We start from the raw sequence: 25,968 nt of genomic DNA, 5'->3' as shown, positions 1-25,968 counted from the left end.
CAAGGTTAAACAATTTGAAAAGTGGTAAAAAGATCAAAGTTAAAGACTTGGAAATAATAGAGAAAAACCAGACATGTCTGGCACAATGGGAAATGGAATGTGAATGCAGGGAGAGAAAACAAACAATGAAGCAAATGGCGTGTCTAAAACCTGAAAAGCCTGACATAGTAACACAGAATAATCCACTTGTGTCTTCTCCACTGTATCCATCCCTGACAGGGGCAAGCGGTCCTCTCCTGAACACATGCTACCAAACTCCCCCACCTCAGCCAGCTCAACAAGCGGGACCACCGCCCCCTCCATACCAGACCCGCAGCGTCACCAGACTCCAGAACCAGGGCGGTCCAGCAACGCCAATGTCCCCGACCAACCCCTTCTCGCATTACCCCATAGCCCAATCCACTCCAAAGCCCCTGGCCTGCCAATGGTCAAACCCTGATATGGACAGTATGGACGGCTCCCTCATCCAGGCCCCCATGATTCAGGTTCCGGGACCGGATGGGCATCGTGGTGTCGTGTTCCGACCCTGGACAGCGACTGATATTCAACAGGCAGCCTCTCACCTGCCCGACATCAAAAACGGTGCAGCCTTTGGAAAAGAGTTCCTGGCCTTCTGTAAAGAATTCATGCCCACCGGACCCGAGATCCATCGTCTTCTGGTCAAACATGTGGGCCCGAGTGCTTTCAGTAAAATCAGAGCGGTGGTCACTGGTCAGGGCTCTGACTCCCGCCACGAGGCACCTGACTGGGATCAGGCAGATAACGTTGCCTACAGAGCATTTGTCACCGCAGTATGTGCAGCTGTTGTTACAGCTTTTCCGGCAACAGTAAACATGGCACTCATCAACAGCACAAAACAAGGTAGGACCGAAGATGTAACGTCTTACTATCAGCGTCTTGTGGCTGCTTTTCAGATTCACAGCGGCCTCGAGGAGCCCACAGACATAACCAACATGACTGTGTGAGAAACTCATCTCAAGAACGCCTTCATGAACGGGCTTCTGCCAGACGTCAAAACTGCCACTGAACACTCTGTCGTGGGTCTGGAAGATGCCAGGCTCACAGAAGTGGTAAAACATGCACGACACAATTATAAAATGCATGTGGAAAATCAAATGTGTCAAGACAAACGCAGCAAGCAGACTGGGGAGAAAGCCCAGCTTGCGATGCTCCAAGCTGTAAAACAGTTGACACTGGGTGCAGAAGGAGGACGAGACCCCCACCCATCCGGAAAATCTTATGGGAGGGACCAACAGAGAGGACGAGCGTATGGAATAAATCATGGGAGAAGAGGGCGTTTTCAAGGAGGGGCCCCACGAGAAGGGCAACCCGATGAATTCTTCCTCTGTGGCAAAACAGGACATTGGTACAAAGACTGCCCCTACCGTTCAAACCTGGTACTTCAGCCACATGGACGACAGCACCACTCCGGGACTGACAGAGGGCACTTGGCACTTCAGACTGACGGTGTGATGGGGAGGGAGAGCGCATGTGTGACGGAGGACCGACTGCTGCCTCTCCAAAACAGGGAAGTGAAACACACCACACACACACACACACAATGCTGCAACGAAGACCTGCTTCCTCGCACGCACACCCACATACACATGCACACACAATACTGCAATGATACCTGCTTCCTCGCACGCACACTGCAGAACAACATGCTGTTTTGCTCAGCATCATTTCTCACAACAGCAACAGGATACATCCACACCACCACCACTCATGTATGCTATGTTTTCATCAGATGCATACAAGGATATGCCAACTACAAGAGTAATTGTGGAAGGGAAAGAATTGACGTTTTTAGTAGACTTCGGAGCTGCTCATTCAGTAATTCAAGAAAAACATTTTCCAAATCAAAAAATGAGTGGGCGATATGTATATTCTCAAGGGGCTTCAGGTTTGACTGCGACAGAAAAATGTACTGCACCTATGACGAGTGTACACTCTGACGAGACTGACCTAAACCCTGACATAAAAGTAAAAATTTCTTTTTTACTCTCTTCACTCTGTCCCATAAATCTGATGGGCAGAGACTTGATGTGTACATGTGGTATTTGTTTGACGTCATCTCCAGACGGCCTTAAAGTGGTGCGGCGTAGAGCCGCACTCCAAATGGTGCAAAAGGCTCCCTCTAATCCTCTTTTTGTGTATCAGTGGTGGATCCCAATCGATGATGCTCGGAGGCTGAGCCAGGCTGGTGAAGCACGGGTTTCTCCTCATGCAGACGTATGAACCCTGAACACCTGCATTGCACAACATGTGTCTCAGAGGGCCCAGACGGCTCTTTTGAAGAGACATTTTTTGAGGCCCTCAATGATGCAATTGCCTGTTCTACTTTGTACTGGTCAACTTGTAAATCTGCTGTCTCTGTTTCTCTGTCTCCCACACAGAAAGAACTGTTTCAAGTTCCCGGCTCCTATCCTCATGTCTCACTGTCTAAAGGACGCCTTGACCAATGCAGGGATTTGGGACCATTTGTGGCTCAGTGTGAATCTCTCTCATTGTCTGGGAGGAGACAATCGATCCGCTCGTTCTGCGCTCCGCCTCTACAGGGTTTCACAGAACTCACTGTGTACTCCTCACACCAGCTTGTCGATCTGTCTATGTGTTTTATGAGCACAACGACAAAGTTGAAACATTTTTAACAACTCCCACGTCAATTTCTCCCGCTCTTGGTTCTGTTCCACAGACACTCTGGGCAGCGCACAAATATGACGTTGGCTTGATCAACAACTGCCAACCGGTCGTCATCACTCCACATTCTGACTTCCGTCCCCACAAACACCAGTACCCCCTGCGACAAGAGGCCATTGACGGTATCACACCTGTGTCCAATTCGCTCCTGGAGGCAGGAGTGATAGTTCCATGTCCAGACTCACCGGTCAGGACGCCAATATTTCCAGTGAAAAAAATCAGAGATGCTGGCAAGCCTACAGAATGGCGTTTCGTGCAGGACCTAAAACCAGTAAATGCGGCCGTTCATGCACGGGCCCCAAATGTTCCTAATCCTTACACAATCCTAGCTCAGATTCCTCCTGAAGCTAAATGGTTTTCTGTTGTTGACCTGTTGAATGCTTTTTTCAGCGTGCCAGTCGACAAAGACAGTCAAGTTTGGTTTGCATTCAACTTCAACGGTAAGCCATACACTTTCACTCGTTTGTGTCAAGGCTATACCGAATCACCCACAATCTACAATGATGCGCTCAGAGAAAGCTTGGAGAGCTTAACGCTCTCTCCCTGCTCTGCATTTCTGCAGTATGTTGACGACTGTTTGATTGCAGCTACAAATCAGGCACAGTGTCAGACAGACACGCTTAAACTACTCAAACATTTAGCGAAGGAAGGCCACAAGGCCAGCCTTTCTAAATGACAAGTTGTGTCTCAAAATGTACGTTTCCTAGGTCATGACATGTCTGGAGAAGGAAAAACCCTCTCCCCAAAAAGAATCGCCGCGATCGTATCAATACCGAAACCCAACACCAAAAAACAGATGTTGTCCTTTTTGGGCATGTGCTCATACTGTCGATCATTTATTCCAAACTACTCACAAATGGAACAACCGTTATCAAACTTAATCCATGGGAAAAATCTTACAGCGCACGACAAAATAATCTGGACTGAAGAGGGTCTTGCGGCCTTCACACAAATGAAATGTGCTTTGTAAACTCCTCTGACTCTTGGACTGCCGAATCCGAATACGCTATTTACTCAAACAGTAGATGAAAGACAGGGCTGCATGACTTCTGTGCTGCTACAACCCCATGGTGATAAACTCCGCCCGGTGGCGTATTTCTCCGCAAAACTCGACCCTGTCGCTGCAGGACTGCCACAATGTTTGCGCGCTGTGGCCGTGGCTGAAAAGGCACTCACTGCCTCACGTGGCATAGTGGGTTACGCACCACTCACTCTGCTCGTTCCGCACGCGGTTTCTTTGATTCTCCTCGAACAGAAATCATCTCACCTCTCTGTGGCTTGCTATTTGCGTTACCACACGTGTCTCCTGGACATGCCGAATGTCACTATAAACGTTGTACTAACCTAAACCCTGCATCATTACTTCCTATTCCTGGGGATGGGGAGGACCACAACTGTTTGGCTGAGCTCCAAGCTCAGTGCACTCCTCGCCCTGACCTAGTGGACACTCCACTAACTAACAGCGACATGGTAATGTATGTGGATGGATCCGCCTCCCGCGATCCTCAGTCTGGTGAAAATTGTGTTGGTTTTGCTGTTGTTTCTGACTCTGGTGTGCTGTGTTCAGGTCCTCTGCCATGTCACCTCTCAGCCCAGGCAGCCGAGCTCATCGCTCTGACCGAGGCCTGTAAACTGGCTACGGGTAAAACAGTCACAGTTCACACTGACTCTCGCTATGCGTTTGGTGTAGTACATGATTTTGGGGCGCTGTGGAAACACAGGAACTTCCTTAAATCGGTTAAACCAACGGTATCTGGACTGGACCCGACGGCAAGCCGTGTTTACCTAAACACTATTTTGCTCATTATGCTAAATTGACTCATGGATTAGACCATGTGTCAAAAGGGGGAATGTTACGTGCACTTAATGAGACGTGGTTTACAAAAGGGTTCACAGCATATGCACAAACATTTTGTTCTGCATGTGTCACCTGTTCTACTCACAATGTAGGCAGGCCCGTGGGCGTGTCCAGCCAGGCTGCACACCCACCACCAACCGGCCGTTTGAGCACATTATGATGGATTTTGTGGAGTTGTCTCCATCACAAGGTAAGAAACACTGTCAAGTGATGGTGGACATGTTTTCCAAGTGGGTTGAGGTTTTTCCATCAAGCAAACAAACCGCTGCAACAGTAGCCAAGGCCCTAATGTCTGAAATCATTCCTCGATGGGGCATTCCTTCTAAAATATCAAGTGACAATGGTTCTCATTTTGTCAACCAGGCCATTACAGAATTAAGCGCATACCTGGGTATTGATTTAAAAACACACTGCGCATACCATCCAGCCAGTGGAGGGGCTGTGGAACGAGAAAATAGCACACTCAAAACCAAATTGGCAAAATGCTGTGCAGACACAGGTCTGCCCTGGACAAAAGCCCTGCCTCTAGTGTTGATGTGCATGAGAAAACGAACACGAAGCAACCTGAGTCCCTTCGAGATATTGTTTGGTTTTCCTCCTCACGTAGGAACCGAGGCACCGACGGCACCACTCCCTTCAACCGCATTATGCGAACATGAAATGTTAACATATTGTGCACAACTCTCTTCTGCTCTGTCTGACATACGACAACAGGTTGCAGCCGCCCTCCCAAAACCAGCTGAAGGCCCACTCCACAAGCTGAAACCTGGTGACTTTGTGATGGTGAAAGACTTCAGGAGAAAAAACTGGAAAGCACGACGCTGGCAGGGACCATTCCAGATTCTCCTCGTCACCCAAACAGCTGTCAAAGTAACTGAGAGGGCAACTTGGGTCCACGCGTCCCATTGCAAGAAGGTTCCAGATCCAGTACCATCAGTGGGCTCAGGCGACCCTACCCCCACAACAAGTGTCAATCAACCGACACCACCGTTGCAGTGACCACGGACGGGTTCACAACGGGCAGCTGACCGACAGACACACAGTGCATTGTGATCTGTGTTGACTGTCTGCAACGCGGATGCCTCAGAAGAAAGAAGGTTGGCAGACTCCACATCCCAACGTGTACCTGCGGATCAACACAAGAAGAACACGGCCAGGACCCCTAGGGCCACGTAGACACAGTAGTCGTTTGTGTCACTACGGTTTTATTCATATTATTGCTTGCTTCAGTTTCATTATCTAAGTATCTTTTTGTGATTTTGTAATCAGCCATCTAAAGAGTGGTTTACACTTGCTTGCTAAACACGAGACATGGTCTCACAAAAACATATTTTTTTTGCAATATTATGTGTGATTAAAGAATAATCAAAAGAGTGGAATGTAATGGTAAAAATATGTTATAACATTGTTTTGTGCTAAAGCCGTATCTGAAGTGTCCTGTATTTGACCCCGATGTGCAAAGAGCAGCATGATACAAAATGTTGCTTTGCAGCTGTGTCCTGAGAAGGGAGGACGGTCGACTCGATCTCATAGACGCTTCAAAACAAAGGACTTCTGTTCATGGCCTTGGTTCATATCTTATTCGGTACGGAAGTTCCGGATCCACGTTTTTACTTTATGTCAATTAATTATGATTTTCACCGGCCACTGAGGAGGATCTTGTGTGTGTGTGTGTGCTACCCTCAGCTTCACCTGGGCTCTTATCTCAACCTGCTTTGCAGCTTCTCGTAACTGGCACGGAGAATGTCCTCCACATGTGTAGAAAGACTCAGCGTTTTTAGTGCCCAGAGACGTCATTTCCACAGAGCACCGTGATACGTGCCTGTGTATTTGACCTCCTGCTTGCAAGCAATAAATGGACTTTTTGCAACTTTGATCATTTATCAAGACTCTGTTTTATTAGACAAATCATTCTCTTCTACCGAGCTTTTATTGAAATATTCCATAACACCAGTCAGGATTTTGACCTCTTCATAGCACCGAGACGGCCCTTATTAAAGTTGTAAATGACATCCGTCTTAACACAGACTCTGGCAAAACTTCAATATTAATGATATTAGACCTCAATGCTGCATTTGATACTGTCGACCACTCAATACTTTTGGACAGGTTGGAAAACTGGGTGGGGCTCTCAGGCACAGTCTTAAGCTGGTTCAGGTCATATCTACAAGACAGGAACTATTTTGTTTCCATTGGTGACTTCGTATCAGAAACAACCAACGTAACGTGTGGAATCCCCCAAGGTTCGATCTTAGGGCCGACTTTATTCAACATCTACATGCTCCCATTAGGACAAATCATGCAAAAAAATAAAATTGACCCCCAAATCTATGTAGCGCTATCACCAAACGACTATCGCCCCATATCTTCTGTGCCAGTGCATTGAGCAAATCAAAGACTGGATGTGTCAAAATTTCCTACAACTAAATGAAGACAAAACTGAGATCATTGTATTTGGTGCTAAAAAAGAAAGGTTTAAAGTAACCCAACACCTTCACTCTCTGTCCCTGAAAACATCAAATAAAGCCAGAAATCTGGGGGTTATTATGGATTCAGATTTACACTTGGAGAGTCACATCAAATCAGTAACAAAATCGGCTACCACCTCAAAAATGTAGCACGACTTAGAGGGGTCATGTCAGCTCAAGACTTAGAAACACTTGTACATGCCTTTATAACTAGTAGGCTAGACTATTGTAATGGTCTCCTTGCAGGTCTCCCAAAAAAAACTGTCAGGCAGCTCCAGCTTGTTCAGAACGCTGCTGCTAGAGTTCTAACAAAGACCAAAAAATGTGAGCACATTACACCAATTCTTAAATCCTTACATTGGCTCCCAGTATGTCAGAGAATTAATTTCAAAATCCTACTGCTCACATATAAATCACTACATGGTTTAGGGCCAAAGTATATCACTGATATGCTTCCACTACATAAGCCTTCAAGATCACTAAGATCTTCTGATACCAATCTGTTAGTGATTCCCAGAGTAAATACAAATCATGGGAAAGCATCATTTAGTTACTACGCAGCAAACAGCTGGACTAAACTTCCTGAAGATTTAAGACTTGCCCCAACTCTGACCACGTTTAAAACAAGACTGAAAGCTTTTATGTTCAGCTTCGCCTTCTGCTAAATTTTACCTACATTGCACTTTTAACCTCTGCCTTTAATTAAACAATTTAAATAAGATTTTAATTTATAATTTTATTTGCTGTTTTTAATTGTCTTTTAATTCCTGCATTTTATTTCACTTTATTGTATGAAATGTTATGATGTGAAGCACTTTGAGTCAAAACAAGAAGCTATTACACACAACAAGACCCAATGGAACTGGATGTCCAAAAAAAATATCGTGTCACATCTCTGATTGTGGTCACAACAAAACACAATTTAGCGCCACCAATCTTCAGCGTGGCAGCAGAGCAAACAGCATCTCGGTCACGTGAGGCATGAAACATGCAGATGTCCTCTTTATCCACCTCCTCCACCAGCTTCATCGGGCCTTCTCAAGGACTTTGGAAGCCTCTGCCATGCTTTCTAATATAACCTCTTTATGCATGAGATGTGGCAGGGGGGAGCATCTTGTTAGAGTCGTTATTATGAGCAAAAGATGGTTGAATTGGAAGCTGACATTTCTTACCTGTCCCACCGTGCAGAATTACATTGTTTTTTTCCTGCTAAAACCCCCAAAGCACATTGGAAAACAAAGAATATCAGGCTGCCATTTAAAGCTGCTGGCCAATTGCACACCAACAACAACTGCACTGCAGTGCAAAGCCTTTAAAGTCATAATGATCATTTCCACTGTCATTTGCACGGGAGGCAGTTCGAGCACAGTTTGGCCCTTTGTACACGACGATGATGATGATGATGATGATGATGATGATGATGTGGAGCACTCTGGGCTCCAGTGGAACAACTCCGCCCTGGTGATGCCGTTCAGTCAGGTCCACAAACCCTCCCAGAGAGTCTGTTCCAGATGTTGAGGAGAAGCTGCTGCCCGTCACTACCCAAGAGGGTGGGGTGAACCCACTGGCCTGAAATGTCAAGAAACGCCCTTTGCTCTTCAAGTTGCGTTATACACAACTATGAGTCTGTGGGATCGAACAAACAAAGAATTATAGATCACAATACACAGAATACTGCAGAGTTGCCATATTTGCATTCATTGGTTGATGGCACGACATTGTTCTATATAAACAATCAGCATATCATCAACACAGAATTAATGACATTATTAGTCCCGATACACATGAGATTTTTAATGAGTAAGATCTATATCGAGTCTCTTTAACTCTCTGTGACGTGTCAAAAATGTTGGACTCATATGTTTTCTACCACTGTTTAGTTAATATAATACCATTAATTACCTCACACCAAATCAAAAAACAGCCAATAATTAAGATCAATGTATATGATGCTACGGTTCCATTTTAATTGGCCAGAGGTTTTTTTTTTAATTTTGGGCTTGTGCTGCCAACCCTTTACTCTGCCAATTTACCAAGATACAGTATGTCGGCAAAAGAGTGTGAAAGTGACCAGCCAGGGAGACTCGGCCATCTTGGTTCTGTCAACTCGAGACTGAACACGATGCATCTGTAAGAAAAGTAGAAAGAAAAAACCTCTCCCTGATCCTTTTATCTGTAACCACTCTGCAGTGGATTTAGCGCTTTCTCTGTACCAGCCGGGGGAGCTTAAGTGAAGCTTAAATAGCTATTATAGAGCAATTAACTTGTGGGTGCTGACATATGCATCTCCCCATGCCATCTGTTTCTCTGCTGAGGGACGTTAAATTGCGGTGCTGAATGTTTACTGGGTGTTCCCAGCGTGCCACTGCCTCCCACTGCACCACATGAGTACTACAGTGGGATTCAAAGTGACTGGACCATGTAATGACAGTAGGCCAGTTTTAGTTACAGTAAGCAAAAAGGAAAGCTATTTTTAATCTTTCTACGTAACTTGTGAGGAATTTTCTCCACTTGTATATCAGATCATCTGCACATATTGTCAGAAATGTTGTTTGACATACATACATGTGATGCGCACACACGCACACACACGTTTGGCAAGAACCATGAAGAATAGTTTTCTCTGTGCAGCAGGAGAGAGAAGAAAGAGGAGAAGAGGCCACCTGCAGAGGAGGAGATGCTTAAGATCCCGGCTGCAGCTAAAAAGAGGATCTGCGGCGAGTCAGCCTTCACCGACTTCAGGCATCCTTGAGAAGCTGAAGGAGATGAAGAAAAATATATATATTATATAAATATAAATATAAATATATATATATATATATATATATATATGTAACGGTCGGGATTATTACCGCCGCCTTATAGGGGTTACAAAGCACTTACTCTGGGGAGGACTGAGTGGGACAGGATCTGGGTCCCCCACACTCAATGCCTGTGGCCTCGATGCTCAGATGAGTGAACAGGTTGTTTACTATTTAGCAGCTAGACTGGACGGTAGCTTCTTAGACTGGGCAAAGTGGGCTTCAGCAGGTGGTCGTCTGAAGTGTGTGTGGGGTGCGTGAGGTAACCCCCCCCCCCCACTCTACCCAGGTCTAGCTAAACAGGTGAGGCGCCCTTACCCCAGATAAGCAGCCCAATATACTAGACTAAGTTAAACAAACACGTACAGCTGTTATTCCCTCTATTGTTTACTCAAGGATAAACACAGAGCACAAGAAAAACATATTCAAATACGAGACAGTTATATGGGATGGTTTCATTAATATAGTCACCTAGAAACCTCACGAATGGCTACTCAATACCTCTGTTTCACTTCATCATCAAACATTGGGTGCTTAACTTGGCACTTAGTGGGCCATACCCGTCTATTGTAAGTTCTCATGGAACCTGGGGAAGCAACGTTCACCCTTATGACAACTAAAAATGGCTCCCTTTAACCAGAACAGTAAACTTAACAGAGAATATAGCTTACTTCTAAAGGCATTTCACATTCACACTCCAATAAACTTACTTTAGATGGCAAAATAAACAGTTACTCAGCGTCTGCTGTGCCAGTCCGCATGAGCTAACCGGGTCACTCCGGTGTGTATGGGTGCGTGTGTGTGTGTACGTGTTGGTGTCAGCTCCGTTGCTGTTCAGTTCAGTTCAGTAGGTGCTGTTAGCGTCTGCGTGCTTGGGTGTGTGTGTGGGCGCACAGCGCGGCTAGTTCGTTCAGTTCACAGACAGTTCTGTTCGGCTGCACACGCCGCCTGCTGGTTCATGGATCAGTGTGTTGAAATGTGGTGCAGTGATTACCCATACAACCGCAGAGGTCACACGTCGTGGGATGTCCGATGGCTGGCAGGGTAAACCTCCAATGAAACGGGTTGTCCTGACGTCAATCGCCCCCTTTCCCGCGCAGCTCACGCACGGAGTGGGGAGAGGTGGGCAGAGCTTTTAGCTAGCACGTTGCACCTCGAGATGTTGATGTCCCGGCTTGCTCTTCCTGAACACTCCTCCAGTCATCTTCATCGGTGCACCGCCATCTAGCCCCAACTAAATGCAACAGTTAACTTTAACTTTACTCTAATGCCGCACGACTTCGGCGCTCGCGCTATCCGAGGAAACGTAAACCCAAACGTAACCGCGTTACTGGTTTAAACGTGTCACTTTAATCTAATGCAGCCCGACTTCGGCGCTCGCACCATCAATTAAAACGAAAACCCAAACGTAACCGCGTTACTGGTTCGGAACGTGTCAATCGATACGACCACTTGACAATATTTTTTACCGGGAAAAACACTTGACGCGCCTGTGGAGCCCAAAAACTTCTACCGCTCCTCTTTTTCGCCGCTCGTACCCCCGTTTTCCCTCTCTCTCTCCCGCGTTCACGTGAGTCTTAAAGCCGTAGTACATATTTGTACCCGCTACATATATACATACAGGTGGCCTCTTCTCGTCTTTCTTGTGTGCGTGTGCACAGAGGGTGAGGGCGTACTGCCCCTTTAAGTACATGGGCATGAGTTCACGTGGGATTTGGAGCTGCAGAGCGGGACCTAGTGGCTACTAACACGACACAGTGTTAGCGGTTAGCATCGGAACAGCGTTAGGGAAATACCTGTTCAGCGGGTCAGCGTAAGTGTTCTCACATTAATAAACCTGACTCACCATGTAAATTGTGATTGATTGCCTGTACTGAGTGTATGTTCTTGGGTTGTGCACCTCTGCTTCGTTTAGAGGGGAGTAACAAGCTGCTGTGGGTTGAGGTTGCACGTGCATGGAGCCGTGCGCGCCGGCGCTTGAGTGAGTTTATTGTTTTCGGGACTTTTTGGAGGAACGACAATGGTGTGGGATTTGAACAGCATGAGACCGATGTGCATGTTCTTTGGTCTGTTTAACAGGAAGGGGTCACTACTGTTGATTTTTATGTAACTGTAGCTTCATGTAATTTCTAGCTTAAGGTAATTGTAGCTCTACTCCATGACATCCTGTTCTAGTTAGTGAAGCGAAGCAACTGGTTATTTGTTATTTGTACACTGTTCCAAGTGCCTCCTTAATTTGACACATTAAGGCTGTGCTCCAGGAGTGCAGTCGGGGGAAATAAAGAACCCACAAGAGAAATAAATTCATCTTAGTGTCCTGTCATCATTTTTATCAGCCTACATATAGGAGTCTCAGTAAGATAAAACAATTCTTTGAGCACCCCCCCCCCCCTCCACACGTCTGTGCATTTTGTTTATGGTTCAGGGCGTGGAGCCAGTACTCTCGTGGGAAATGCGCAGGGAAACAGATGGGAGCCGAGCACACGCTGTGCATTTCCACCGTGCGCCTCAGAGACTCTCTGCAGGTTGCAGGCTAGAGACCGTCAGCCAGGCTCAATGTCACGGGCATGCGCAGAATGGGACTCCAGTCGTTCCACTCCTCGGGACTGAGACAGATACTCTCGGCATAGACTGCATTACCAACTTTAGGGGTCACTCTCTGTTATTATTTACTTGTTTTAGAACGTTTGACCGAATTGAGAACATTTTTTGTGCACAGAAATGTTTTCTTTCCATTTATAGTCAGTTCCTTGCCCTGTGCCTCATCCCTCCACATAATCTATAGGACATTAATAGATAATCGCTCTGTTTTTTTTCCGGATAAAGTGTTTTTGCACCACTCATCTGGAAGGTTTGTATGTGACTCAAAAAGACTTTCTCACGTAATATCCCTTCTTTAAAGAGATGAGATTAAAGAGATGTAATCTGTTTATGGCATTTTATTTTGGCAGGTAAAGGGAAAGAAAGTAAAAACACATGACAAGTTTGACGTGTCCTTATCTGAGGATGGACCTTCACTTTGAAGATTAAGGACGTGCGAGTCAGTGTACCGGACACGACACTGCCGGCGCTGGAGGCCTCACTGCCATCGTGGACCACAGTATTTCTCAGGCTTCAACAAGTGTTTTTTTTGTTATGCTTTATTTTTTTTAGTGGGGGGTTTTCCCAAAAGGGTTGTGAGCTGCTGCTTTAGTGAAACTAATTTGGACCTATCGTCCAAATGAAGACGCATGGGTAGCATCATAAATCCTCCTAGTGCTGAGTTGAAAGGGAGCCAACAAAGTCCCTGCACACAACAAGCTCATTTATTACAGCTGTGTCTAACAAGATGCTCACATGCCCAACGTGCAAGCTGGGACACGCAAATGTCTTCACAAGGACATGTGGCTGTCCTCTGGGGTTCCAGGAACAGAAGCATAGTAATGTAGGTTGTGTTAATTACAGTCGCTCCTGAGAAGAGAAGTATCTGCCGTGTGTGAGAGATGAAATATATAAAGAACAAACCTAATAAATTGGTACAAAAATCAATTAATCCTGTTTTAAAAATTTCAGTTAATGTGATTAATGCTTTGTTTTTAATACATACATTTCTTTAAAAGTTAAGCATGCTACTTAAGGGAAAAGAAACCCGGAAGTGAGTCCCTTACTTTTATTACCGGCCTTTTTTCTACTTTCATCCAGGGATTCCCACCAAGTGTACCAGCCACTTTAAGAACATGCGAGAGTGCGAGATGAGCACCGAGGAGGGACGGGTGACATCACGGGACAGAAAGAGGACGCAAGGTGATCATCGACGGCTGCGAAGTGACGGACGAGGCAGAGTTCTCGTCACCTGCACTCAGCACAATGACGCCCAGGAACACACGTCACTTCTGCCCGACTGACCACTTTTTCTTCATCAGTGTCAGTGTCACTTTTGTTTGTGTCGTGCTGGAGCGGATGTCAAAGCTCAGTGTCCTACAGTCTCCCGTGCAGAGCTGTTGTGCTTGATGGTGAGAAGAATGGAGTGTGGCTGAAAGATGAAAGAGTCTCTTTGTCAGTTCTCAAATGCCCCCTTCTTCTACCAAATGATGTGGCAGAGGGTTTTTTTGTCATGCAAACACTTGGCTCCAGTCATGAAGCTGTGGTTGATCCACCACTTCTGTCCCGACTAAAATATCCCAACATCTGCTCTACAGATTGGCACACATGAATGGGTCGCAGGTTTAATCATAATACTTTTGGTGATACCATAACCTGTTCTTTACAGGCACATTAGTTTAAATCTCGACAATATGAAGGACTGCTAGATTTCGCCAAAAATTGGTGCAGATATATACGGTCGGAAGAGGAAGATTTTTTTTCCTCAATAACACATTGTTTGCATGTAACATTGACAGATTTATGAGCTGATCTTCTCTGGTATGACTTTCATGATGGGGGGGTTCCCCTCCAGGGCCAATGGGGCTGAGACGGAGGCTGTGTGCTCACTTGTGCAGATGATTGAGATGAGAGACTAATTGAAGGAAGCTTCCTGCCACAATATCAGTCACGCAAATCACATCTCAAACTACATCAATATCATTCTCCAGAAATGGGTTTCTCTGTGCTGGACATGTTGGGGGGCCCAAGCTGTGACAGTGAAGGCCGGCCAGAAACCACCATTAAGATCCCCTTCAAAGGCAAACCAGCCGCCTGAGGTCACACGGCACAAGGATGGTCGCAGAGGTCATGGAGGACGAGAGGACCCCGGCAGTGAGTACAGCTGAGAGCACCTCGCTAGTTCCCAGCAGGTGGGTGAGCAGAGGCGGGCGTCATCAACTCAAACATGTTGTGATCTTTGCAGAAGGTCAAAGACAGCTACATGCTGCCGTTGCCAACTTACACCCCCAATGCGATTGGCCGGACACGACACATATTTGGGATTCAGAAGTAAAAGCTGTCTACTTTAATGCAGGTTTTAAATACTACAGAACATCCTAAGCCTCCTGAGAGTAAGCTAGAGTTCATCGAGCTATATGTAAAGTGTATTAATTAAAAAATGATTTTTTAATAATTTAAAAGTAATTTTATGGTTGATTTATTTGGATGAGAAAATGCTGTTTTTCTCCCATGGATAATTTCTGGTAATGGCAATGTAACAAACGGCCACTAGAGGTCAGACTCGCTCCAATTCTTGTGTAGAGATTGTGGTCCAGGAGGACACTGAAGTTTGTGCTGGAGGGATTTTTTCTTGTGGATGAAGACAAGGATTGAATACATGCACGGTGCATCATATAAACACAGACGCATGTCCTTTTGTTTGAGGACAGACACACATTGGCATGCACGCTGACAATTACACAATCAGCCAAAATCTTACCTCCCTTGTGTTCAATAGATTAGCTTTTTCATCCGTATAACATGCAAAGCCAGTCCACAGCTTTTATGAAACACCGTCTTCTTTTCCCTTTTGTGGTTAAATCTGCTTTCTAGATTAATCGAAAAGAACAAATGCCCACAAGTATACCTAAAACAAAAAATGGAAGTGATTTCATCTGCCGTCCTGTGGATTTGATGTTGTATTTAGTATTTAGCTCTCTGTCTGGAACATTTCTGGATCTGAAATGACGAGCTCAGCTTTGCATCTGTTATCATCCACATCACAAAATGCTGTGAAGCGTCTGCAAATCTTTCTTCTTTCTTCGGAATATCGACGGAAAGTATCTGTTAGCAAATCCATTGAAGTCATTTACATAAACCATGCAGCCAATTTAAACTCCATGTTGTTTCTGGGGGCTTTTTGCATTTATTAATGCAGTCTGAACTTATGTCAGTGAAACAAATAGTTAAAAGTCAGATTGAGGCCAGGCGACACACTTGGAATGTTTATGCTTTAGCCATTACAAGCTCACTGGGAGCCTTAAAATGTAAAAAGTAAACACTGTTCAACCAGTATTTTTAACACAGATTTTATTTGAGCCTTTGAGACTGAAATTTCTCCTTTTACTTTCAAACCGCTTTGTGTGATGGCTTCCCTCTGGGTCGAAGAGGCTTTGACAGCCTCCGAATGGGCCTCGCCTCCTGCTGGTCCGCTGCTCCCCTGAGAAAGGGAGCGTGGTCCGGCGGAGAGCTGCCAAATAGACTTGAGAGAGGTCACGACCCCTTTCCACCCTGACGTCAGTGCGCTGGCTCAAGCGAACTCAAGCGTTTCTACACAGCCACCACGGTACGACTGGCATCGCCTGGTTACCAGGCTTAAGTAAATTAAGCACCGACTGGCGCTAGAAGGAGAAGAATAAAACAATATTATACTCCGGGAGGATCAATTGTCATGTCTTCCATCTATTGAGACCATAGGTGCTAATGAATGAGGCTCATTTGGAAGGAATTGGCTCTACTCTGTGAGGTGTGTGCGTGCATAAAGAAAAGAACAAGCAGAACAAACGAGAAGGCGAGAGGAAGTCCTGGTGGTTTCCAAGGAGTTGAAGCCTCCCGAGAGCACATTTTCTACCTCGGCCAGACAAAAGAATGCAGCTGTAGCTACAAGAACGGAGCTCTGCCCACAGCTTCTGTAGAAATACAAAACGCTGACCGGGCGTTAAGATCAGCACTTTTAATGAGGTACAATTGATTCTAGTAAACAAACAGAAAAGTCCAAAATGTTGAAGTTGCATTGTCTTTGCATTTATTTTTTCCAATAGATATTCACATTCATATCAGTTTCACTACAGCAAAGGAACTATTTCATCTCTACGGTCATGAAAAAAAAAATGAAGATTTTATTTCATGAAGAAATAAAAACAAGAGATAAATAAAAGAAACAGACATTTGTTCATGAAATGAGGTCAGGACCTTCAAAAAAGAAAAGATTTTTGTGGAAAACACACCCAGCTCTTACCACAGAGACAGGCAAAAACAGTATTTGGATAAAAGTAAAAGGAGATTTAATATATATTTAAAAGCTTGTAACACTTCAAGAGCTATTATTATCTTTTGAAACCAAAAATGATCCCACGCCAATGCCTCCCTTTATTGTGACTAACCCTCAACATCAAAACCAACTTCTGGTTTATCTCTTGATGTAAGGAGATAATATACTAAAAAGGTTTACAGTACACAACAAACCCTACAGCTGCTCGGAGAGAGATTGACTGGCCTGGCTCTGATTACAGAGAAGTGCAGCACACAGTGGATTCAGATTGATAATACAAAGAGAACATGTCACCACCTTTACACACACGTCGTAGGGCCGACTCTGATGGAGGAGCAGGCGTCAATCGTGCACTTTTCCATCCATCACCGCAGATGGGTGGTGTTGGCCTGGATGAGTCAGTTCAACCCACTCGACACGCGTGACTAAGGTCTGTGCAGACGTTACGGCTCAGCCTCAGGTGACACATCCCGGGACACAACGGCAAAAAGAAGCAGAGGGAAGAGGTTCAATCGGGAGGGAAAAAAAAGGGGGGTGGGGGCAGTATCGCTCAACAGTATCGCTCAACAATGACTCCCGCACAGAGGGTGGAGGGGGCCTCCGAAAAACAAAACAAAAGGGCTGTTTCATACATGAGAAGACTCTCGATGTGTTTAGTTTTCTTTTGTGCTTTCAGCTCAGCTCATCTGCGTCCAATAAAAATAGAGACGCCAGAGGAGATAGAGACGCCGGAGGAGAGAGTTAAAACTTTCCACTCCTCTGTATCGCTCCCAGGACGCCGACCTCACTTCCCGAAAGTCTGGCGATGACCCGAGTCGAACAACGTGACATGATCCCAGGAAAAGCCCTCCAAAGTAAGGGCGGTCTTCTGGCACATACCCACTGGGAACGGAGTGCTTACATGAATAGCCCACGCAGCGCGCACCAGTAGGGCGGCCTGACCCCTAACTCCTTATTTCCTCATGGTCTGATTTCAGATTGCACACCAGGGGGTGTGGGGGTGGGGAGGGGGGTCAAACTGAGACATCCACGTGTCCTGCCGCCAACGCACGCTTTTTTATAGAGCGTACGTTTGGCGTGTTGCCCGACAGCTCCAGGTCGTTGACCTTTCAGAAGGTACCCGTGACACGGAGTCTGTTTATTTTCGACGCCAGGTTGTTTTGTATACAGCAAATGATGTCATATTGAGGTGCATGTGTAGTGAACCACTGAATAACAAAAGCTATCGCTTTTCTATTTGCGTTAGCCATGAATACGTCTCTGGTCTCGATTGTACGTCGATTCTTTTTCCAATAAACAGACAGTTAGTGGTTAGTTAATCATGATGCCAATGGCGTATACTCGTTAAAAAGGTGAGTGTCTACTCAAGAGGAGGCCGGTTTACCAACGAATTACTGTTAAGGTCCAATCAAACCGTAAGAAGTCACCAGTTTGAGGATACTTTACCCAATGACACACTGCTTCTAGTCCCTCCCTCCCCCTTAAACTGACAACACATCTGGGGATGCTGTAACACACCAGAGGTGAAGGAAAGGATTTTTGGAGACTTGTTAAAACACGTTGTCCTGCAGCGTAGTTTTCGCAGCCGTTCTGTTGCTCCTGAGCCATCACAGGTGTTCACACACACACACACACACACTCCCAACATGCATCCACATGTGTGCAGACATCTGGGGATGGATCTACAGTGAGCCTGAATATTCCAGGAAGGACCCTCAATTCGAGCACAAACCATTTAAGGGGGGGAAAGGGAGGTTAGATAAAAGACAAAAAAATATCGGCAGATGAAATGTGTTAAAAGGTATTTTAGGAATAATGGGATAACAGTTTCCTAATGAATAAATAACTTTTCCTAATAGGCAAACCAGCAGGGGTCCCAGGTATGTCGACATTTGCACGGTCACGTTTTTGATAAACTGCAACGTACTGTAAAACATCTGAAACAAATGTACACCATGTGAGAATGTGTGCAATGAAGGGTTCATTTTGAGCGCTGTTTTTGGTTTAGTCATCACATCTCATTAGTTTTAATCGCGCATTAGTGATTTTTATCCTTTAACAGTTTTAGACAAGGACGACTCTTGTGCACAGCGTCCTGCGGGGTTTGAATTTGTTTTGACACAAAGGCTCAGTGGTTATTGGAAATGCAACGGACGGGACTGCAGATAATAAAGTAGCTGTGGATATGCTCCCGACTTTAAGGACAGAACACTTCATTTACCAAAGCTACACAGAGTGAAAAGCAACACATGGTTAAAAAAATAAATCCCTTTTCAAAAGGTCTGAAGCAATGACAAAAACCTGATGTTAAATTGTGTTATTGGACCATTTTAAAGTGGACGTGGGAGTCGGTGTGGTGACTGTGGCTGATGTGACTGAGAGGTAAAGAGGCGTTAATCAAACACACACACACATTCCTTGAGGGTCCCCAGTGACAGGCTCCCCTTAAATTAAATCAGTTAAAGGCAAAGTAATACTCTCCAATAATACCAATAAGGCTTGTTTCCACGGTAACTAGGTTGAAAGCCAGTCTGGGTTCGGAGAAGGAAGGCTGAGGATAATACTACCGCCGTGGTATGAGGACAGTTGTGACGCTACCATACTAGTAGAAGCGTGATGGCCGTGTGGAGACCGTAGTTAACCAGTCGCCACGGTAACAGCAGGGCGGGAGCGTCACACTGAGATGAGGGCTGAAGGCTGAGGAATCCGTCAGTGAGATGCGTCTACTGGGCCCGCAGGCACCTCACGTTCTCTTCCGGGCCACCTCCGCCTCCTGGCACTCAACGGCCGACAGCGCTATCAGCATCTGGGCGGCGTAGTAGGTGGCCATGATGATGGCGCGCGAATACGGCACGGGGAAGCAGAACTTGTTGACGGCGATGGTGAGGTCGGAGACCATGAAGAGCACGGAGCCCAGGCAGGCGCACAGCTTGGTCCAGGTCCACAGGTCGTTGGCCAGCTGCACGCCCGCTACGGCCCTCCAGCCCATGAAGCCGATCAGAGCCACGTAGACGGCCACCAGGTAGGTGAAGGGGCCGGACAGGTAGGGGTACAGCAGCATGTAGCTCACAGAGGACACGGCGGCGATCGCCAGGCCGGCGGACACGTTAACGGGCTTCATCCCAAAGGCAGACGAGTAGAGGATGTGGGTGATAGCAAACATCAGAAGGCCTGCAGGACATTATACACGCAGGTGTGATTTCAATCGAAATACAATCACACAACGTAGCAGCATCTGCATTTGTCGTGTGCAAAACAAAGCCTGAAGCACAAAGTGGAGGAAACAAACAAGTTGGGGTTTTTTTTGGTTGTTGGTTTATGATCCTCTCTGGGAACTTGGATCGCTGTGACGCCGCTTCATCTCACAGCGAGATCTAGTCAGATTAGTCAATGTGACAAGGACACAATCATGCTTCATACAAACAGCAATCAAAATAAACCGTTTCTCCTCACCGTGAACAAAGTAGCCCTGCTCCTGCCAGATGAGAAAGGCGTCACCCAGAGAAGAAAAGATGAGGCCCGCCAAGATCCTGCGCGCACTGGAGTGAGCGCCGAGGAAGCTGAACCCATGAGCCAGCAGAAACACCCAGAGGCAGAAGATGGGCAGACATTTGATTAGAGCGCTGAACCAGGACGGGCTCGAGGTGGGAAGCCACAGGACAAAGTACACACAGGTTGCCTTGAAGAACGGCACCAGCTTTGGCCCTTCGCTCTTGACCTGAAAGCAGATTAAATATTTACACTGTTAATTTTGTCGTGGCTGGTTGCGCTGACACAAGGTAGTTCTGTTCGGTGAAGAATGTTGACACTATAGCGACCGGGCCTATCAAAAGGTTGTTTGTCTCGGGGGGCAAGCGGCTCGAAGTATATCACAGGCAGCCACCACTGTGTGTGTGTTCATCTTTAAACAAGGGGACGCCAGCAGCAAGCTACAAGTGCTTCTGCTTATTTGGCTCGGCGGGGTTGAGTGAGTCTCCGTGCGGCCCCTAGTTCGCACCACCGTTCTCAGGCATGCACGTGTTTTTTTGGGCTGAGGCAAAACTCTGCAGATCCAGCGAGTAGAAGGGGAAACGCAACCCCCCCCCCCCCGGCTGTTCCTTTGACTCCCTGTAACCTCTTCTTCTCCTCCTCGCTTTGGTTGGAATGTTTTTGACACCTGACTAACGGGTCTGAATTGCCTCTTTCAAGCTGAGGTAACGGTCAAATTTCTTTCTGCCCAAATACAAGAGGCACCAGAGTAAATAGTGATAAAGGGAGAACTGAGCCGCTGTCCGACTGTTTCCCATCCAAAGATTCTGTGTTGAGCATAAATATGTGAAAATCTCTGATTACAATATTCACAAAAGAAGGAGTAAGTAGGGCAGAGAAAGAAGCAGGGAGGACGGGGGGGGGGGGGGGGGGGGCGGTGGAGTCAAAAGCATTCAGATGACAGCTAGAATTAGGATTTGACCAGTGAGTTGGGGACAGAGAGGAGAAGCAAAGGAGGTGAGGAAAGGGGGTGGAGGAGGGGGGGGTCGCCTTTAGTCCATATGGTTCATGCTCCTGGAGGAAAGAGGAGGAAGTTAAAACCCCCCGATTTGTGCGGACTGGGTTTTGGACAGTGTTTGACCTCCAGCCTGCCCTGTTGTAGCTGATCCGAATAACGTGACAGCAGCAAAACGAGACGGATCGGACCCATTTTAAGGCACAAGCTCGTGTGTTATCGTCTGAGATCTTCAAATGTATGTGGTGCACATTTTTCGTAATGAACTCCATTACGCACGAAACACATCTTGAAACGTGAGGACATACGCCAAACATATATGATATTTTTTCTTCCAAATGCAAGTAGAATGAGAGACATCTTAATTAATTTCAGTGGTCTTCATAAAAAAATGTGTGTTTATGTTGAGTGCCAAGCAAAACTAAACTCTGTTCATCAGGGCAAGTGGGGCCACAGAAAAACACAACCTATCTGTGAGCGAGGGGGGGGGGGGCGGATTCCATGGAGGTAGGTGGGAGGAAGTCAGAGATTCCCATAACCTTTGGTCCTGTTCATGCTGCGTCTGAGCCATTATTTACAGTTTCCCTTCCACTGTTGTTCACGTCAACACATTGTATCTGCACAATGGGCAAACACCTACTCTACATCGCACACACGGTGTTTGTCTCACTTGAACCTCGGCTGGACTGAAAGTCCGCGTTTAGAATCCACAAAGCGTATGCAGGAGTTTTTCTCAAACCGCCCCCCACGTTACTGCTACTACAACACGCTGCATCAAATTGTCACACCAAGGAGGCCTAATGGCCCGATGGAATTTGTGAGCCGCTCCACGGCGGATGGGAGGTTTTTAGTCCTTCGTTGCACCAGAATGAGATGGCCGGGGTTCGCCGTCGTCTCAGCTGGAACTTACTCCACCGGCCTCGATCGATCGTCTGCAGTCAGCTGTTTCGCCGCTGTTAAGAGGACAGAACATTCTGCCTCATCTGGGAGGCAAACGAAAATAATAATTTTGTTTTCACCTTGCCGTCTGACGATAATGGAGGCTGTTTCGCAGAAATGGTGCAGCACGGTCGACTGGCTGCGAACAATAATCTAGTTAATGATTTACTGCATTTACATGGTCACTAACAAGCAATAGAGGGGGGGGGGGGTTAAGCTACTCCAGAGATGCACCGCCTCTTCAGCTGTTTCAGACTAAGAATCCATGTATTTTTCAACACAAGCAAATGGTTACAAACTCCGAGCACAAACTCGCCTCCTAAATGCAGCTCTTGAAGTTCTTGGTCACACGCTAGACGAGTGCTGGAAACATTAAAAAAGACTTGTAAAGTCTTGCGTAAGCAAATTTGGCAAAGGGTACTGTAATACAAGTTTGGTCCTGGCAGGAACAGCTGGCATGTGAGTCATATGACAGATTTATCTCCGTGTAGCATCACAGAGCACTGGCACGGGGGAGGATCCCTCTTTCAGCCGCTTCAAATCCAAGGCTTACTTCAGCTCAGCTGCTCCACAATACACGCAGGTGCTCTTCTATAAAAAGGGAAACCTGATCTCGGCTGAAAGGTGCATCTTTGTGCTGGAAGAAACATTCGGGAACTAAATACAATACGCAGGCGCCTCGACGATTGCCAGAAACCACAATGTCCACAGCAGTCAAGGACAGAAGGTGCTGGAGTGACTGAATGGAGATCATCTGTACAAGACAAAAGTGAATGAGCTCCTTTATGAGTCAGTTCACCGGATGCCATGGAGCGGCACAGTCTTTATAAAAACAGAGTTAGGAGTGAGAAATAAAAGGCCTAAATAAAACTGTGTTGTATGCAGGTATAGTGTAGTTATTGCGGCAGCATTCCAACATCAGAGCAGGAGTAGAAGGTGAACTTAAATACCTTAAATCCACTGCTAATTCTGTTCATCTACTTTTGAAGTATCGGGCAATCATTCAAATGTAGCTTTTATGAATGGAGCGGATTATGAAGAATGCAGCACATTAAATGAAAAATAAAGATTACAAACGGGCGTTGTCTCAGTACCTACACCTTCCCTTTCACGGCAATAGTTGGGGCAGGGCTTTAAAGTTTTGCAACCCCTGCACAGCATCACGTAGCACTTAAGATGGAACTGACTTATAGCACTTAGTCCTTTGTCTTTCTTGAATAAATTGCACTTTCTTGATTCTTCTCGTTCTGGTTCTGCACCCTCTTGGTTTAATGCACCTACAACGAGCCGGGTTCGATGAAAGCGTCAGCTAAATCTAATGTAAATGACAACCACTTGTTTATGGCAAGCATTCCTTCATACAGACACCTTTCGCAGGTGCAAAATGAGTCACGGCAGCTCTGTAAAAGTAAGGATGCAAGGGCCGCTTCATTACCCATCTAGCTGTCACAGTCTTTTTCTTTCTTTTTGGGTTTCAGAATGGCCAATTTCCTGCCATTGCACCCAAAAAATAGGAAGGGAAACAAAACAAAAAAACAGATAAAACAAAAAGTTGTCACATGACAGGTTCTTTTGTTTTTTTTGTCACGGGCTGCCTTTGGAAATTTGTGGAAACATCCTTGTGTTCGCGGCTGAGCGATACTGCTGAAAACGTGTCAGTGTCAAGTAAAAGGACCGCATTAAAAAGTTCCTGCTCCCTGCTGTGTATTTTGGGCTTACTCTGTTTCCGTAGTAATGAAGCACCGGGTTATTTGGGGTAATATTCGGGCGGGAACACTCTCTCGTTTGGTTAACCCTGTAACGTAACGTGATGTCTAAATAAACCGTTAACGCAACGTCGTTGTCTGTGCTATGTGGGTTAGACAAGCACCCGAGATAAAGTAAGGACATAACACTCCCTGCAAATAGCTCCCATTATTCCTGTTTAGTTTGTGAAAATGACCAACGCTGACTTGACGAAGATACTCACCACTGTCACCGGAGAAACCATTTCTCTGCCGGCGGTGTCCGTGTCGGGGAGAAAGGTATTTATCGGCTTTGGGCTTTAGTCCCCCTGTTTATGTTGTACTGGCTGTGGGATGCCGATTGTTTTTGTCTCCGCTCCGATGGGCGGTCCGACGTCCAGTAGGAAGCGAGAGACGAGCCATGCCGTGGGCGGGACCTTTGTCTGCTGACCAATAGGCGCGACGAAGGGCAGTGAGCGAGGCGGGCCATGACGTGAAGGACGCCCGGATAGGGGGATCACTCTGCTGTTTACTTACCGGAGCAGATGGCCATTATTTACATGTAACAGAAAGGGGGCTTATGGAAAGTTTAGTGTAGCGGCCGTCTGCCACTTCCTGTGTGTGAGTGTTGGTACTTTTATTTTGAAATGTAATTAGCATCAGAATCACGTGGGCAGGTGTGCAGTGGTTTATGAACGAGTGTAGGCATCTAGGCGGAGTGATGGTTGTATGGACATGGGGGTGAGTCGGGAGACGATACTTTTTGTTGACCGTATCCTACAGCGCACTTTATTGCATCGTCGCACAGCATGTATCGCTTCGCCCGCTTGGATGTGTTTTTAACTTAATAAAAGCAATGAACTTCATAGGAGGAATCAGCGTCTGTTTGGAACGAGTCCACACCAATCTCCCGTATTTAGCCTCACGTGACTCTACCGGATTGCAGTCACCACATTTAGAATTGATTATTCTCTAAAAATCCCTTTGTTAATGAGTCAGGTTAGGCAAGGCAAAGCAAGGCCATTTTATTTGTATAACGCTTTTCATACACAAGGCAGACTCAAAGTGCTTCACATCATAACATTTCATACAATAAAGTGAAATAAAATGCAGGAATTAAAAGACAATTAAAAACAGCAAATAAAACAGAAGGCGAAGCTGAACATAAAAGTTTTCAGTCTTGTTTTAAACGTGGTCAGAGTTGCGGCAAGTCTTAAATCTTCAGGAAGTTTATTCCAGCTGTTTGTTGCGTAGTAACTAAATGATGCTTTCCATGATTTGTATTTACTCTGGGAATCACTAACAGATTGGTGTCAGAAGATCTTAGTGATCTTGAAGGCTTATGTAGTGGAAGCATATCAGTGATATACTTTGGCCCTAAACCATGTAGTGATTTATATGTGAGCAGTAGGATTTTTAAATTAATTCTCTGACATACTGGGAGCCAATGTAAGGATTTAAGAATTGGTGTAATGTGCTCACATTTTTTGGTCTTTGTTAGAACTCTAGCAGCAGCGTTCTGAACAAGCTGGAGCTGCCTGACAGTTTTTTTTGGGAGACCTGCAAGGAGACCATTACAATAGTCTAGCCTACTGGTTATAAAGGCATGTACAAGTGTTTCTAAGTCTTGAGCTGACATGAGCCCTCTAAGTCGTGCTACATTTTTGAGGTGGTAGCCGATTTTGTTACTGATTTGATGTGACTCTCCAAGTGTAAATCTGAATCCATAATAACCCCCAGATTTCTGGCTTTATTTGATATTTTCAGGGACAGAGAGTGAAGATGTTGGGTTAGGCGTTATCAATTCAGACCATAAGCCTGGAAAACATTTCTATGTGATCGAAACGTTGCTCGAATAAAATTTCTCAAGATAGATGGATGGTTACTGTATTAATCCCACAGGGAGAAATTAGGAAGTATTAAGAAGACGATTTTAAACGAAATGAAACGGTGTCACCCAAACGTATCCATTTTATTAACAAATACATTTGCTTCTCTCTTGATCTCTCTCACTCTCAGGTTGCATACAATAAATGTTAACTGTCAATTGTAAAACGTAGCTATATCACTCATATACTATAGCCTGTACTGGACCATTTC

The 25,968-nt window shown here is 45.8% G+C and overlaps 1 protein-coding gene and 3 long non-coding RNA genes across 4 annotated transcripts; 2 read left to right on the top strand and 2 right to left on the bottom strand.

Annotated features, from left to right (window-relative positions):
- Positions 1–1,105: 1,105 nt before the first annotated feature.
- LOC120812267 (uncharacterized) lies at positions 1,106–6,433 on the top strand. The gene is made up of 3 exons (XR_013455145.1): positions 1,106–2,235; positions 2,400–4,345; positions 5,276–6,433. It is a non-coding gene; the product is annotated as an uncharacterized LOC120812267 (long non-coding RNA).
- LOC120812630 (uncharacterized) lies at positions 6,433–11,414 on the bottom strand. Its single transcript, XR_013455143.1, has 3 exons — positions 9,913–11,414; positions 9,693–9,785; positions 6,433–8,655 (listed from the first exon to the last, which is right to left on the bottom strand). It is a non-coding gene; the product is annotated as an uncharacterized LOC120812630 (long non-coding RNA).
- Positions 11,415–13,513: 2,099 nt separating this feature from the next.
- Positions 13,514–14,541, top strand: LOC144391243 (uncharacterized). The gene is made up of 3 exons (XR_013455149.1): positions 13,514–13,613; positions 13,733–13,822; positions 14,402–14,541. It is a non-coding gene; the product is annotated as an uncharacterized LOC144391243 (long non-coding RNA).
- A 1,912-nt stretch (positions 14,542–16,453) lies between these two features.
- On the bottom strand, positions 16,454–24,270 carry LOC120812627 (lysoplasmalogenase TMEM86A-like). Its single transcript, XM_040168760.2, has 3 exons — positions 24,114–24,270; positions 20,176–20,440; positions 16,454–19,893 (listed from the first exon to the last, which is right to left on the bottom strand). Exons 1-3 carry the CDS (start codon positions 24,132–24,134, stop codon positions 19,466–19,468), a joined length of 714 nt encoding a protein of 237 aa, XP_040024694.1. The 5' UTR covers positions 24,135–24,270; the 3' UTR covers positions 16,454–19,465.
- Positions 24,271–25,968: the final 1,698 nt, after the last annotated feature.

This window comes from Gasterosteus aculeatus, chromosome Y (genome assembly GCF_964276395.1).
Source record: "Gasterosteus aculeatus chromosome Y, fGasAcu3.hap1.1, whole genome shotgun sequence".
NCBI classification, from domain to species: Eukaryota; Metazoa; Chordata; class Actinopteri; order Perciformes; family Gasterosteidae; genus Gasterosteus; species Gasterosteus aculeatus.
This window is presented reverse-complemented; position numbering and strand designations above follow the sequence as displayed.

Excerpts from the sequence above, each read along its gene's own strand:
- LOC120812627 (XM_040168760.2), bottom strand. The coding sequence starts at position 24,134 with ATGGTTTCTCCGGTGACAGTG. Across the intron at positions 20,441-24,113 it reads TGGTTTCTCCGGTGACAGTG|GTCAAGAGCGAAGGGCCAAA; the intron begins GTGAGTATCTTC and ends ATCTGCTTTCAG. Across the intron at positions 19,894-20,175 it reads GCAGGGCTACTTTGTTCACG|GCCTTCTGATGTTTGCTATC; the intron begins GTGAGGAGAAAC and ends AATGTCCTGCAG.